Genomic DNA, 15266 nt, shown 5'->3' on the forward strand with positions numbered 1-15266 from the left:
TCAGGGAATTGTGGAAAACATGTCAATAACATGGAGCTAAAAGCTAAAATGGCAATATTTCTTGTTTTCCAAAACTCCTTTCTCAACAGGAGTCAGAACAATGGGTCAAAATAAGCAGATAATTGTTATGGATTTAACTGATATTGTCCTCCTCAGCAGGGAGTGAATCCAAGAATATAAAATCTCTGTTGGCTTTATTTTCTGAAATCTATCACAGTGCAGTCCCACAACAGGGATCATGGTCTCCTGGTGCTGAATAACAGTGGCAAAGCTACGGCATTGATAGAACAGTCACAAGTGGTGGACAGCTAAAGCCAGAGGGTGATGCATGGAGGGAAAGATTCCTCCTTGAGCTAAGACCACTATCTGGTTACAGTGTTTGGTTAAAGTGACTTCACTTGTGAAGTGCTTGATAACCAGAAAACAGCAGGCCAAACAATTGAGCTGGTTGCTAGCAGAGATGAGCCTGACCAAAAACTTGAGCAGTCCTAAATTTTGGAAAGTTCACAGCTGGATTTGAACTTTGTGGCTCGAGCTCTAGTCACTTGCAGGTTTTCCCTTCCCCGTGTGATGGATGTTGGTGTGGATTACTCATGCTGCTAACATGAGTTATTTGTGCAGGTGGCCATGCAGGGCTGTGAGTGTTCCAGAATGGGAGCACGAACAATGCCTCATTAACAGAGCTTTCATGTGTGCTCCTTTTGGGGGGGAAGTGTAAAGGGGAGAGATTTTGGTCCGAGCAGCACAAAGAGAGGCTCACTTGTATCCAGTGAGCTTTTCAGCACCTAGCTTACATCTTGGCACTGAGGCAATGCAGTAGGTTTTAGAAGAATTTGATATATTTTAGCTTCTGAGTAGTGACCAACTGCTTTTCTGGGAGGATAGAGTTTCCTGATGTTAGAGATCTCCAGCTGCCAAAGCAGAGTGTATTAATTTCCTATCTACATATGTCTATGAATATGAGAGACTGACATAAAAGTTTTGGTACCTCTGCTGTAACTTTTCCCTGTCTTCTCATCAGTTCTTTCTCCTAAATAGTAACTGATTTGTTGTCATTACATTCATCAGGTTTCATGAAAAACACTCTCAAGATATGATTATGTTTCAGCATTTCCAAGAGCTAACAGTGGGGTTTAGAGCTTAGCCTGGTGTTCGACTCAAATCCTGAAATGTTCCCTTCCCTTGCAGGTAGCATCATCATGTATGGAGCACTGCTCCTCTTTGAATCTGAGTTTGTCCACATTGTTGCCATTTCCTTCACGTCCTTGATTCTCACCGAGTTACTGATGGTGGCCCTGACGATCCAGACGTGGCACTGGCTCATGATAGTGGCTGAGCTGCTCAGTCTCTCCTGCTACATAGCTTCCCTGGTCTTCTTACACGAGTTTATTGGTAAGCTTAATGGCTTCCCTCTGCTCAGTTCATGGTCTGGCTAGGAACAGAACTGTGAAGAGCTGAATTGAGCAACAGGTTGTTGATGGAGCCAACAAATAGGTACAATGATAGTGGTACTACAGTAAGTTCTGTGTGATTTGAAGGCACTTGGAAGACATTGTATGGTTCCTTTCCACAGCAAAATGCTAGGGGAGGTAAAGGTGGTCAGCAGACTGCTGCCCAGCAAATCTCATCCATCCTTTGAGCTCCACCACATATCAGCTGTCTCATGTACCAGTGATCTTTATTTCCATTGGGGAACTGAACTTGAGGTTACAGATTGAAGCCTCTGCTGTTGGATTGAAAGATTTAGTCTTCTAAACTGTGTGAAAAAGCTGCCTCCTAAAATGTACCTTCTTTAACCTGTTGATTAGGGCCCTTCTCTTATGGGTTTAGTTGTTGTTGATTTTTTAGTTGTCTGAAACAGAGCTGATCCTTTTCCCTGGCTAGAGGAAAAAAGGTGAGGAATTCCAGATTCTCCCAATAACTGTCTAGTTGCAAATATCAGACCCACAGAGCTTGTTCCAGTGTTCCTTCAGGAACCACAAGATGTCACTACTTCTTCTCTAAAACTCTTCAGGCAGCCAGCATAACTTCCCAATGGGCTGGATTTGCCTCTCTTGGATTTGGTTACACCACCTCCATTTTGAACGAGGCTTTGGCTATTTTTGCAGAGATTCTGAGGTATTCTGAGTCAAGAGGTGTGTTTGCTGGGCTACCAGCCAAGTAGCAGAGGGCAGCTCCCAGACAAGGAGTCCTTAGCACTGCCAGGAGATGGATGGGCCTGTTTCAGGTGGAGTATGTGAGGGCAGCTACCTGTGAGGAGTCACATCCCTCTCAGCCCTTTGGACCCTCTGCACTTCATGTTTCTGCATCTTTTGTGGAAAACAAGGGCAGGAGAGTGAGGAACCAGGTATCGTATGAGCTTTGAACTTGAGTGTGGAGGTGAGGCATTTTTGAGAAAAATCAGAATGGCCTGGGTTGGAAGGGATGTTAAAGATTATCTAGTTCCAACCCTCTGCCACAGGCAGAAATAAGTGTTGGTAGATCCTTTTCTGCACCTCTTCCCAGAATGAACTTCCCGTCTTGGCTGACTTTGTGCTCTTTTCCTTACACAGATGTTTACTTCATTGCGACTTTGTCATTCTTGTGGAAGGTCACCGTCATCACTCTGGTGAGCTGCCTTCCCCTCTACGTCCTCAAGTACCTGAGGAGAAGGTTTTCTCCCCCAAGCTACTCGAAGCTTACATCCTAGGGCTGCTCTCCCTGCACACCAGAGACAGACATTGCCCATGGCTGAGAGACAAAACCCTGTAGTTGTTCCTATAACGAGTCCATCCGATATTTGCATCTGGATCGTGTGGTAATCTCTGTTACCTGCTGCTTTATTGAAAAAGACTCCACAACTGCCATGAACAGAAACCTGACAATAAAAGGGAGTGTTCTGAGAGTGGAGGCACTTGTTAGTTCATCCAGTTCTTGTCACTTTTGTTCCACTTAACTGGGGTCAAATGCATGTAACTGAGATGGCGATGGGTTTCTCTTGCATGGTTAAAAGTCTGTGAAAGCTGCTAACTGACCTTGGGATTTACATTTGACAATTTTGAAGTGACTTTTTTCAAGTCTCTGTGCTGTTCTTTGCATTGTGTTATGTTGTTTTATATTGTTTGTCTTTTTGATTTAAGTAGTTACATTCTTTTTACATCTTGGAAATCCCTTAATGTAGGTGATGCACTGTACTGCTGACAGCTGATCCCTGATTTATGGCATGCTGTTTCCAGAACAGGGCTCCAGCATGTCGGATCTACACACACATGAGAATCTGAGCCTGGTTGAGATTTTCCTTCAGTTGAAATGTGGTCACCCCAGTGATTTTGGAGGTATCCAGCCATTGATAAATGATAGTCCAAGATGAGGAAACTCAGTTTTGTTTAGCTTTTGTGCTTCCTGTTAAAAGGAGCTGGTGACATAATAGCTTTACTCTGTATTTATTTGTGTAGGGGAAAATTATCTAAACTAAAGCAAATCCTCTTTGGAACAGAAATTTGCAGTTGATCATACTTGAAATGTGTCGACAACGTGAGAAGAGACTCGTACTGTTCTGCAGACAATGTGGCAGACGTGTCTTGAATCCTTGGAGACTGAAAGGAGAGGTCACAGAGCTGCTACTCCTCACAGCTACACGAAATCTGTTTCCTGTTAGGGTGAAACTCTGAGGATGAGCTGCAAATAAGCTGAGCCACTCCTAGGTGGGTGTTGTTAATGACATACTCCCTGCAGAGAGGCAGTTTTTGGAACTTTGCACTTGCTTTGCTCTGGAAACCAAACTTGAATCACAGGAGTGGGTTCATACAAAGGCGTTGGGCTCGTGTGCAGAGCAAATTCACGTATTTTTAATTTTCAGAAATTAAACTCAGTGAGTTCTGGTGTTATGATTAACTTTGGCCCACATTATAATATCATGAGGAGAGCAACACATGCTTGGGCTTCTCAGGAGAAGGACGGAGAGTTAAAAGAACCTTTTAGGGTTGTGTTTATGCATCAGACATGGATGAGCTTTTAGTGGCAGCCATCCTCATCTAAAGGCTGTTTAGTCTGGGCTAAATTAGTTGCTTGCTGTCTTGTTCCCACATCATAAAAACCATGGTTGGAGCTGGCACTGCTTGGCGCCGTTGGGAGTCGGTTGCACAGGAGAGGCAGAGCCCAGAGCTGAGCTCCCTTCTCCAATCTCAAGGCACAGCCCAGAGGTCTCACTTCTCCAGTCACAAGGAAACCCTTCCAGGTCAGGGCCACTGTGTTGCTGTGAGGTGCAGAAGCTCCCTGGTCATCTCTGTGCCATGTTGAACCTCTTTAAAGGGCTGCCAGCTTCTGCTGCCATTGCTACAGGCATTCACTGTCTCAAGCTGCACAGTGCTGCATTAAAAGGTCTGATGTGAAAATTGGTGGAAAATGGGAATGTTGTTCTAAAAGAGTCTGTGTTGGCCCATAGTGGTGTGTCTCGAATTTTCAGATCTAAGATAGCTGTGGCTTGTGTGGTTGATGTGTGGCAGTTGCTCCAGGGAATGTTTTGCACAACCTGACCTGCCTTCCTTGCTCTTAGCTCCTATGAGTAAATATCAAAGGGCAGGGGAAGCAAGTTCCAGAAGTTTTAGAAAAAATTGGATGTGTTTCATAATGCACGTGGCTTGGGGTGAGAGGAAGGTGCAAGTCTGTATGAGCTTGTTGTTTCATGTGAGGGAAACCCTCTTGATTTAGAAAAGTAGGTTTCAAAATCCTTCAGGAATAGGGACAGAGAACACTTTTTAACACACTGATTTTTCTTGTGTGCCAGTCTTCCAGTTAGGCTCTGGACTGAAGTCCTTATAGATAGCAACTTCAGAAACACCCTGCTGGCTAAGAAAAGCTAATTCTTGGTATTCACCTTTTCATAATATTTTGAAAATTTGCCCTTTTCCCTTCTCCTCTAAAATCTTTATCTTAAAAGTAGTAATAATATACATTTCTACTTCTTTGATTCTCAAGTTCATGTTGGGAAAAGCCCTAGAAGTCCAGCATTCCCAGCGATTTGTGTTGTGGAGGAAAAGCAGTGCCTGAACAGCCCATCTAGGGGGAGTTGGGCCTTAACAGCCTTTTGTGAATTATCCCACTTTGCCAAAAAGATCCTTAACATTGTCTTTATTGTGACTTGCTACAGCTCCTGGGTAATGTCGCCCCTGCCACTGTTCTGGAGTCCCCAGGCAGCATTTCACAGAATCACAAAATCACAGAATGGTTTGGGTTGGGAGGGACCTTAAAGCTCATCCAGTCCCACCCCTTGCCATGGGCAGGGACACCTTCCACTAGCCCAGGTTGCTCCAAGCCCTGTCCAACCTGGCCTTGGACACTTCCAGGGATGGGGCAGCCACAGCTTCTCTGGGCAACCTGTGCCAGGGCCTCCCCACCCTCACAGGGAACAATTTCTTCCTAACATTCAGTCTAATTTAAGTAGGTTTAAGTACAAGAACCAAGAATTTCTTTTGGCCTAATGTGTGACTGAGCAGTCCAGTCCCTGTGGCTGTTGGTGAACACCCTCAGCACCCATCGGTGTCGAGCCCTGTCCCTTCTCACGTGTGTTAGTGGTCAAACATCCTGCAGCAACAACAGTGCCATGCTACTGTGTGTAAATATTTGAGATGTGTATATGGTAGAATTCACTGTTTCCTGAAGTCAATACAGTTTACACTGAGTGGACCATATTTGCAAACTATTAGCTCACACCAAGAAAGGGAGTGAATTGTGATTTCATTTGTATTTATTGAATCATAACTTTAATAACACACATTTGGTGGAATTGATAATGATCCATAGCTGTGTTTTGGGGTGCAGATTATGTTCCTTTGCAGCTCGTGTTTTTGCACAAGGTTGTAAATCCAGGAAGTAATTGCTGTCTGGATACACACTGAATTTTTAAAAGCAATCAGAAAACTGAAACTGCCATCTAAGAAACAGCAGGAAAGAGGAATGCTTCTATTTTTCAAGTTTAGCACTTTATGTTTGCAATCTGTTTCTCTTAAGTTATTTAAAAATGTTTTTAAAAGCAAAGTTTAATACGTATGTTCATATTTACTGTACATTGGAATAAATGGATTCTCTTCTGGAAATTTAACCTTTTCCTCTAGTAGGCTCATAATTTGTACTTTCTGAGAGTGAAGCATTGTTTTCTTCTTCTGTATAGTATCTGGTTTGTAGCCTTGGTGTTCTTACTATTCCATTATTTGTCTGATTTATGTAGCAGTTCATATCTAACTCTTGTGCTTTGGGACTGTGCTCCAGGTGATGCTGTAGGGTTGGGTGTATGTTCCCCACTGTGTGCTCCTGCTTCCCATGGCTCCAGGTGATGCTGTAGGGTTGGGTGTGTGTCCCACCTTGTGCTCCTGCTTCCCTGCTGTAGGGAAGCCAGTGCTCTGTGCTGAGCTGCTGTGGTGGTAAATTAATGTGTAGGTTTTCTGACACAAACTGTTTTCTTCTTGCCTTTCTGCAATAATTCCACATGTCACAACCCTCTTCATCCCTTTTTTTCCCCCTTTATCTCTGCATTTGTTTTCTCCATGGAGCTGGTCCTGTTCATCTGTGCAAACATTCATTTCACTCAGCTCAAGGCACAATGGAAACACAACATTATTCAACAGCAGCAGCTTAAATCTGTGCAGGGTCTTATCAGAAGTGGGCTGAGGAGTGATGAGTGACATCCTTGGTGTCCCCTTGGGGTTGAGAACTGTGTGCTGAGGGCTGTAGCTGTGGCTGGGCCAAATTGAGCAGCACCAAGGGTGTTTCTCTGTGGTCTCCTGAGCTCTCCCAGTGAAACGCCGGGACAGCCTCCCTCGTCCTCTCTAGTTGCTGGGGGGAGTTTTGCTGTAGTTGAGCTGGGTTTGTCAGGGAGCCCCAGAGAGCCAGGTGTGTGAATCCCTAAAGCTGCTCTTTTGGCTTTAGCTGTTGAAGAAAGCTGCTGCAGCCTCTGATGCATCATAAATCCCTGGTTTGCAGAGTAGTGCCCTGAACCAGGGATGGGGGCTCACTGTCCTGAGGTCTGTGCAGGGAACTGTTCCCATGGGATTGGGTTCATCTCCACAATTGCTGGGGCCAGTCCAGTGCCCACTTCAGCATGAGCTGGATGGGCTCTTTTATTTATTATTAGTTATTTATAAGTATTATACTTATTATATACTTATTTCATAAGTATTAAACTATGATTTGCATGAGATCCTGGGTTTCACAGCTTTGCCAATATGGTCCATTACTACTGCCTACGACAACTTGTGTACTTATATGCCTTTGAGAACATTTTTAATTGTTAAAATTGTTTAAAAAAATCAATGTTAAGTTAATTTAATTTTTAATGGGGAAATGGATTCTGGTGTCAAAATGGTATTTACTGTGATGCCGATGTTTTGTACCTGTCATCTAGTTAAACAACGTGTAAATACTCTTGAGTCAAGAGAAATATGAATGCCAATTATTTATTGTTCTGTGGAGTTATATGTTGCAGATGTGTAAGAACTTAAAAGGGAATGTTGTAAAACAAGGTGGAAAAATAAATTTTATGCAACTTCTTTACTTCATCCATGTATGATGCACCTGGTTAGCCGTGGCATGATCAGTCCCAGATGTGTGCAGATGGAATTGTCAGGATGTAGGGCAAGCTGCATTGTGGCCCTTTAATTTGTTTGTGTGGGAAATGCATATCCAAGGCACGAGCAGTGTTTTGTGCTGATCAGTGTAGAGCTGCTTCCTTAAATTCAGATTTCTAAGAGTCTTAAGAGGGTCGTTCCTGCTGGTACCCACTGCTGTGAGTTAGGAGAAAGTCTTTCATTTGAAACATAGATATTTGCAGCCCTTGGAACAGCAATGATGCAAGAGGAACAGCTATTTTTGGAATGTTCTCATCACTTGAACATTTGATTAAGTGACTGGCTCGACACAAGAGCAGTCCCAGGGCCAGGGCTGGCTGCCCCAACACAGGGTCAGAAATGGGGGAGAGGCAGGAGTTTAACATGGAATATTGTCCACTGGAGAAGTGTCCATAGTGTTGATTATGAACACAGTACAACAGTTTTCTACAAAAAATGTGATAGAGCCATAAACACTTAAAAAAAAAGAAAATTAAAAATGGAATTGGGTAAAGTAAATCTCTAACTTGGGAGACTATTTAATGAAAGCAGTGATAAACTCTCCCTCAGATCATTAAACATCTATAAAAGTGTTTATTTTAGATTCCATTGGACACAGATGCCCTTTTTCATGATTAACTTTTTTTTGTATAAAATAGTTAATGCAAATATTAAATAAACAATTTTTGTGATGTTTGCACACATCAAATGAATGGTGTAGACTCCAGAAATTACAGGAACAGACTTTGCTCCCAAGTGTTACCAATTTCCCACTCTAAATGGGTTACATAAGCCCTAGTTAGTGGTTCTTTTAATTTATGGATGGTTTCTTTTTAATGGTGAAATGTGTAATTAAAAAAAGCTAGAAATAGTTTTTCTAAACTCACTCTGGAAGGGGAAGGAGAATTTCAGCAATTTTTTTTTTTTCACCCAAACATTGCATAATAGTAGAAATGTCAAAGATTTCCATGGGGTTTCATTTCATTCTTCATGTGGCTGTGGTCATACAAGAAGTTTGAACGCTGCAGGGGTTGGCAGATTTTTGGAAGAGCACGCATCCTGGGATAAGTTTTCAGCCTAGGCTTTACCAGAGGATGCCAGTGCTCTTGTTTTTCAGATTGTGGTTGTATTCTATACAAGTGTGTCTTTTTTTTTTTTTTCTCCCCTTTTTTCTCCTGAAAAAAAGAAGAAGGAATAGGTGCTGGCTGTAATTGGGTGTCTGACTCTGGCCCTGTGCCTGACGTGTTGTATGGAGCTGTACAGAGGTTTTCCTGTACCATAAACTATTTGGAGAGAAGAAAACTTGGTCAACCTGCCCTGTCTTCACCTCCTGATGGCCCAAGTCATGGCAGCTGCAAACCTACACTGCCCCTTCTCCCCTGCACTCCTGTGGTGTTAAATATTGTTGTGATAAACGTTCACTAGAGAAAGGGAACTGCTTCTGTTCCCCTTTCACAGGTAGGAGATGGGGGCAGAGAGAACCTGTGGTCTGGGCTGTCCCCACAGTCCATGGCAGAGCGTGGAATGCAGAACAAGATTCACGTTTTCATGATTAGACTTTCTCTGCACCATAAGTATTGGAGTCAATCGTATAGGAAAGTTACTTATTGCACAGAGTATTCAGATGTCTGGTTTTAAATTAAGAATGTGATTGCAGGTTTCAAAAAAACCCTGTCCTTATGATTTGGAGTATTGATAAACCCCAGTGCAAGAAATTCACTGGATTCTCCCACCTGGATCTGCAGATCCACATTCCATCTGTGCTAAATGTTCTGCAACTGCCTGTGGGAGTGGAGAGTTTGAGTGTGAGCAGCATTTGGCTGCAGAAAAGGCACCACTGCAACTGCACAGGTAATCCAGGGAAAAACTTTGAGTGTGGCACCAGTTCCCAGCAGCACCGAGTCCTGGTCCAGCACCTGCTTAAGACCAGATTCAAAGCTGGTGCTGTGGCTCCCTTAGGGCGTGAGCTGCATTTTCTGGCCTTGAAGCTCTCTGGGTGCTGTGGGGCTCTGTAGGTTACGTGGTGGATCTCTGAATTTTAGCAGCTTGTAATTAAAGTTATAGATGATCAGCATCTTGCAGATCTGGCCTTCAGAAGAATGTCCCTCCCTCTGCTGCTCTTCCTCCCTTCGTGGCCTAAGACCCAACTGTTATTGAGTGAGTGGGTTACAAAAAAGGGGTTTTAAAATCATTGCATTCCCACTTTAAAGCCTCCCGCTCTTGGCTTGCTGGAATTGTCCACGTAAGGAAGAATATTGTCTGCTGTTCAGATTCCCTCTCAGAAAGAAGTAGTAACAAGAACAATCTGTGCAAAAGAATTTAGCACATTAAAGATGGGGGTAATAGTCATTCTCATTTGTCCTTTTATGTGAAACAGATTTTATTTTAAATGTACACTCTGAGTAGCTTAACCATATCCAGAAACTTGTTTACCAGGGTAAAAGTAGAATTACCGACAGTATAAATTAAGAGCATGAGAAGAGGTGAGTCGATTGTACCGAGTGATTGTGCTTAGTCAGCTCAGCAGTACCCCCTGAGCACACCTGGGTGGGCACTGGGGAGCAGGTATGTCCTGTGCTCGTGTTTTCAGCAGATTTGCTCATGTGTTTCACATCTGCTCTGCAAAAGCTGTGCTGAGGCGTTACATTTCTGTGCCGTGGGCACGGATCTGTCCTGGGCTGCATCTGCTGGGTTTAGGACGTGTCACATGTACAATGGCAGATTTCACCAACCTGTGGCTTGTCCAAAAGTGAAGCCACTCGCTATTGATCAGGATTCTTATTTAAATTGAGAACAACCCACTTGTCAGTGACACTTTTACATAAAATGCCCTGTATTGGTCTCACTGAAACACGTTCCCTGCTCCACAGCAATGGTGTAACTGCCATGGGAAGAAACAGCACTCAGAAATGCTGTGGGGATGGTGCCCACAGAGGCACGATCCCTCTGCACCTCTGTAAATTTGAGATTAAGGTTTGGAATAAAAGGCCCACTTGTAAGGATCAGTCAGACAGTATCTGCCCTCCAGTGCAGTGGGTTCCAGTGAATCACCAGCACAGGCAGAGCCATCCCTGTCACTGCACAGGAAGGTTCCCCATGTGAATTGTCTCTCTTGGGTGGGCCAGGGTGACAGTTTGGGACAGGGACCTTGAATGGGCTGTGCTTACAATGTTTTTATTGCCTTTGGCTTCTATCTTGTTCCAACAGTTAAAAGACAGGCCCCATTGAGGAGAGCTGGAAACTAATGCTGGCTCCTCTCCTTACCTCTATTTGTCTGTGTCTATGGTAAGTAAAATCCCTGGAGAAGAGAAAGACTGGTTTAAAGCAGGATCTACACTATCATTGTCTGCTGTGAGCTTCTCCAAAGAAGCATTTATCAATTATTGTTTGCAGTGTGGCACAGGAAGTTGGACCTTCTCTACCCTGATAGCTGGGCTGTAAAATGAAAAAAACCCCACAGATTCTAAAAGACCAAGGATGTTATCAATCCCTCATCTATCTCATTTCCTCCAGGTATGTCTCTTTCAATCTTTGGTATCCATTTGTTTATTTGTCAAGAGGCATTGCTGCCTCTTATCTAGATCCAGACAAATTAACCAAAGTGACTTTACATTTTAGGCTGAAACTAGTGCCAGAATTTCTCAGGTGACCACCGGTAAACTAAAGTTTGATTTGAAGCTACCCAGTTTTGCCTCTTGGAAGTCTCAAGCCTCCTGCTGATCAGATTTTGATATCTGATCTTTCCTAGAAACAATCCAGAAAACAAATTATCTAAGTGAAATCTTTATTTTCAACACTAACCCATAAGGAGAAAATCTTTCCCCAGTCAGATGGAACATAAGCATTGTGTTGGTATCTCAGTGGAAGACCCAGGGCTGCTGTAAATGAACAGGTCACACTCAGTCACCCCCTCACACAACCACTGAGTTTTTTTCAAATCCGAGTTGAATTCTTGCGAGTCCTCATTACTGAAGTGTGGAACTAATTCTTACAGGTGCCATGTTCACCATAAATTGCCTTCAGCAGAAAGAAACCTCTTGTATTTCACCTGTGAATGACAACCACTTCCTCCAGCAGCCGAGGTGTCTTTGTGATCTTTCACCATCAGGATTCCGGGCTGGGCAGTGATTTACACGGCTCCCACTCTTCTCTCTTTCAGCTCCTGTTGCCATTCCAGCCCTGAAGAACATAATGCCACAAAGCCTTCAGTAAAACCAGAGCCTGGAGGAAATATCAGGTGTTAACATCCAATAAAAAGCTGACACGCTTGAATGAGCCGGGATTGCAGGGTATGGCCCAAGCAAGGACTGACCTAATGCAGGGCTTTTATGGTGGTGGCAGGTAAGGACTAATTATAGACCCTGGACTCCATCATGAACTGACTTGTCAAGTCAACTTAGAGACTGAAGTGCCTACGGTTCCATGCTGGGGCTCTCTGCCCCTTTGTATAACTGAATGCAGTTACTCCTAAAGAAACTTAGTGAGTAAATCTGAGGTGCTGAAAGAAATACTGCAATAGAAATTACACTGTAGGGAAGGGTTTATATGTGTTGGGGTAAATTAATGACCAGGTTTGGGGCTTTTAGAAAATAAAAAACACAACAAACTTTGTGCACAAATTTACTTTAAAATATATTCTCTTTCAAACACCAGCTATTTTAACAGCAGTGTAAATCAGATTTTACAGACCACATATTTCAAGTATGAAGTTCATTAAATGTGTGAAATTCTAGATTAGCTTCCGGGTGTGGCCAGAGCCCCAGTAATGAATTATAAATTCTGTTCAGGATATAATATCAGATTCCCTTACCCTGGCGCTAATATTAAAGGACTAAAACCACCTTTTCAAAACAGTCATAACCTTTCTTTATTATCTTTACTTAATTTAGCCATCATATGATATAATGAATGACTGCATCAGTGTTTCCGTCCTGAACCTAATGCACAGGTGTCTAACTTGATTAATTTGTGGGTTTATTATTAATAAACCAACTTATGTCTTAATGTAACTGAAATTAATGCTATCAATTCATACACACGTTTTTGCCAGTGCCCTGATAGTGGGTGGTAGACTGGATTCAAGAATCTACTATTTCTTCTGAGTTTGTGTGGAAAAAAAAAATCCCTTGGCTGTTTTCTCCAGCTGAGCCAAGAGTCAACAGGTGTGGGCATTTGAGTGCAGGTAGTCTGTGAGTGTGGTGGGTTTCACAGTCATCTTGGTCTGGGTTTGCTCAGTCCTGGACTAACATTCAACTGTGATGTGCTTTCCCTTTCCAAAATCTTTGCAAACATCCCCCAGTCCCCCTGGAGAGGCACTTGCTGCTCTGTGGGATTTGGAGGAAGGTCCATGTAGAGAACTGTGAGGCCACTGGTGTGTGAACATGTACTTGAGGGGGGTACTGAACCCACCCCCCGAAAGGAACAGCTGGGGGTAAGGGCTCATCATCTCCTGCAATCAGAAGCATTTCTTCAAATTCCTACCTTGGTTCTTTACAGGAACTCCTTGGAAGGGGAAGGTGAGTTGAATGGTTGGGAATAATGATTAATTAATGATGCTGTTCTCATTCCCTAAACTCTGTGAGCTGAAAGCAATGTGCAAAAGGGAACAGCTCTTTCTTTGTACTGTTGTAGCAACTGTAATTTAGGGGACAGGATCTCTGTGGTGTCCAGCTTCACTGAACAGAGCAGGCAGGAGAGTAATCCCAATGTTCCCCTGCCCCAGGGATGGGCACAGGACAGAGCAGCTCAAGGGCTGAGCTGGCAGGTGCCTGTGGACCTGCACAACCTGGCCTTGGACAGCATATGTTATTCCTTCCTCTCCCTTTTTCTCCTGCTCTATGCAAAGGGAAGATGTTCACAAGCCAGTTCTAATCCTATATGACCAATAATGGGAATTTCCCAGGTAGCAACTTTTGATGGGGCTAAAAATCCAGGGCTAAGTAGAAGAATTGGCATTTCTAACAAATGGCTGTTTGTTAGAGATCTCTTCCCAAAGCAGAATTTTCAATTGTAGGTGAAAAGCTAGTTCTCATTTGGGAAAAATTCAAGCAGTTCTAGTTCCAGTCCTGGAGAGCTCTATATGGGTGGATTCCCTGGGCCACGTGGAGCTCATTACAAGATCAGACACTCTGTAACTTAACAGAGTGAGTGAATATGTCATTTAGACAAGTGCATTGTCAGAAATAAGCCTGAGTTGGTAAAGTGGAGTCAGGATGCTCCGGGACTGCTCGGAAAAGGGAGGGAGGTGCCAGTTTGCAGGACCTGAGCAGGCCAAGCTGCAGCTGGGGAACTGCTGGGTCCTTGTGAGGACCTCAGAGCCCAGAGAGGTGTAATGAGGACACAGCCAGAGTGTAGGAATCTGGTGCCCAGGCCCCGCTCTGCTCAACGTCTCGGACGTGTGGAGGCTGCTCTGGGACTCATTGTGTGTGAGGGCAGATTGGGGAGAGCAGTATTTACTTTGGAAGGGTGAGGAGCTTCTGTCAAAAATACTTATTGTTGCTGTGAGACTGAAATACCTTTTGCAAGTGGAAAACAGAGATGTCTCCATGAAGTCTATGATGATAAAATCCAGGCAGCTGACCCAATGGCCAGAGAGCACATCCTCAGGAAGCCTTGGTGCCTTATCTCCTGAAGAGCATGAGAAATAATAATAATTTTAAAAAATAATCGTTTTTATTGCCAATTGCCTGCGTGGAGCCGGGTGGGGAGGCTCATCCTCTGGCGGGAGGTGCAGGACGATGCTGTGGGCGGCTGCCAGGGGAAGTCAGGGACCCCCCTGGGGCCGGGAGCCCCGGGAACACGGCTCCCCGGACCTCCCGGGCCCCCCAGGCCGGCTGCCGCCCTCCCTGGCCTCCTGCAGCTCTCCTCTGCCAGGCAGGGAGCTCCTCACTCGGCCTCCTGGGCCGGGAGCCCAGCGGTGAGGACCGGCCGGGCTATTCCCGGGGACAAGTTCAGCTTCCAAATCCATCCCCCGAGCCAGGGAGCTGGTTGGGGTCAACACCAGGAGATGCATCCCTTCCCCGGTCCCCGAAGCTGGGCATCCTCTTGGCAAATCCCAGAGAGTGCCGTGGGCATGGGGGAGGGAGGTGGGCCTGTTTTTGGGGGTAGGGATGCGGTCCAGAATATGCCCCTAAAAGGAAGAGGAAGTATTCTCCTAAAGAGGGAATAAATAGCTAAAAATATTAGCTATTAATAGCTCCTTGCCTCCAAAAATAAAATCCCTTAGTGATACCAAAATAAGAAAGCAAAGGAAAGTCGGAGGTATTTGGCCTTCCTTTGAAAAAGGAAGCTAAAAATAACTATATATATATAAAAATCTCTCGTTTCTAGGGAAAGTCTCTGCCCCCGCATCCAGCTTGCACAGTTATATAAGACTTGAACTACATCCCCCTCTCCTCCGCGGCCGCTCACAACGCGCTGGAGCCGCGGCCAGATGGAGAAAGGTTCCGTCAGGAAAGTTTAACTCAGCGGGGAAGCTGCAGCCAGTGGAGGACACGATTCTCTCGCTGAACTCTCCAAAAGCCTTGGAAATCTTACAGTTGTGTCATATGCTGGTTTGGGGAATGCTAGTCCGGAGGCAGCCGCCAGCCCTCTTTCACTTCTTTATTTATTTTTTTTTTTTTTTCGCTTTGCACTGAGTTTAATTTGGGTAGCAGGATTCAGCAGTTTTAAGTTGGAAAAAACTTA

General features: G+C 44.3%; 1 protein-coding gene across 3 annotated transcripts in view; it reads left to right on the forward strand.

Moving 5' to 3' along the window:
* ATP9A (ATPase phospholipid transporting 9A (putative)) overlaps positions 1-7532 on the forward strand; it is a 63775-nt gene extending 56243 nt beyond the window's left edge. For all 3 annotated transcript variants that reach the window (XM_064674193.1, XM_064674191.1, XM_064674194.1), the window contains exons 27-28: positions 1189-1392; positions 2553-7532. In XM_064674193.1, coding sequence (XP_064530263.1) covers positions 1189-1392; positions 2553-2689 — 341 coding nt within the window. In that variant the 3' untranslated portion in view covers positions 2690-7532. The remainder of the gene's footprint in view (positions 1-1188; positions 1393-2552) is intronic.
* Positions 7533-15266: the final 7734 nt, after the last annotated feature.

The sequence above is a fragment of the Pseudopipra pipra genome, chromosome 17, assembly GCF_036250125.1.
Source record: "Pseudopipra pipra isolate bDixPip1 chromosome 17, bDixPip1.hap1, whole genome shotgun sequence".
NCBI lineage: Eukaryota > Metazoa > Chordata > Aves > Passeriformes > Pipridae > Pseudopipra > Pseudopipra pipra.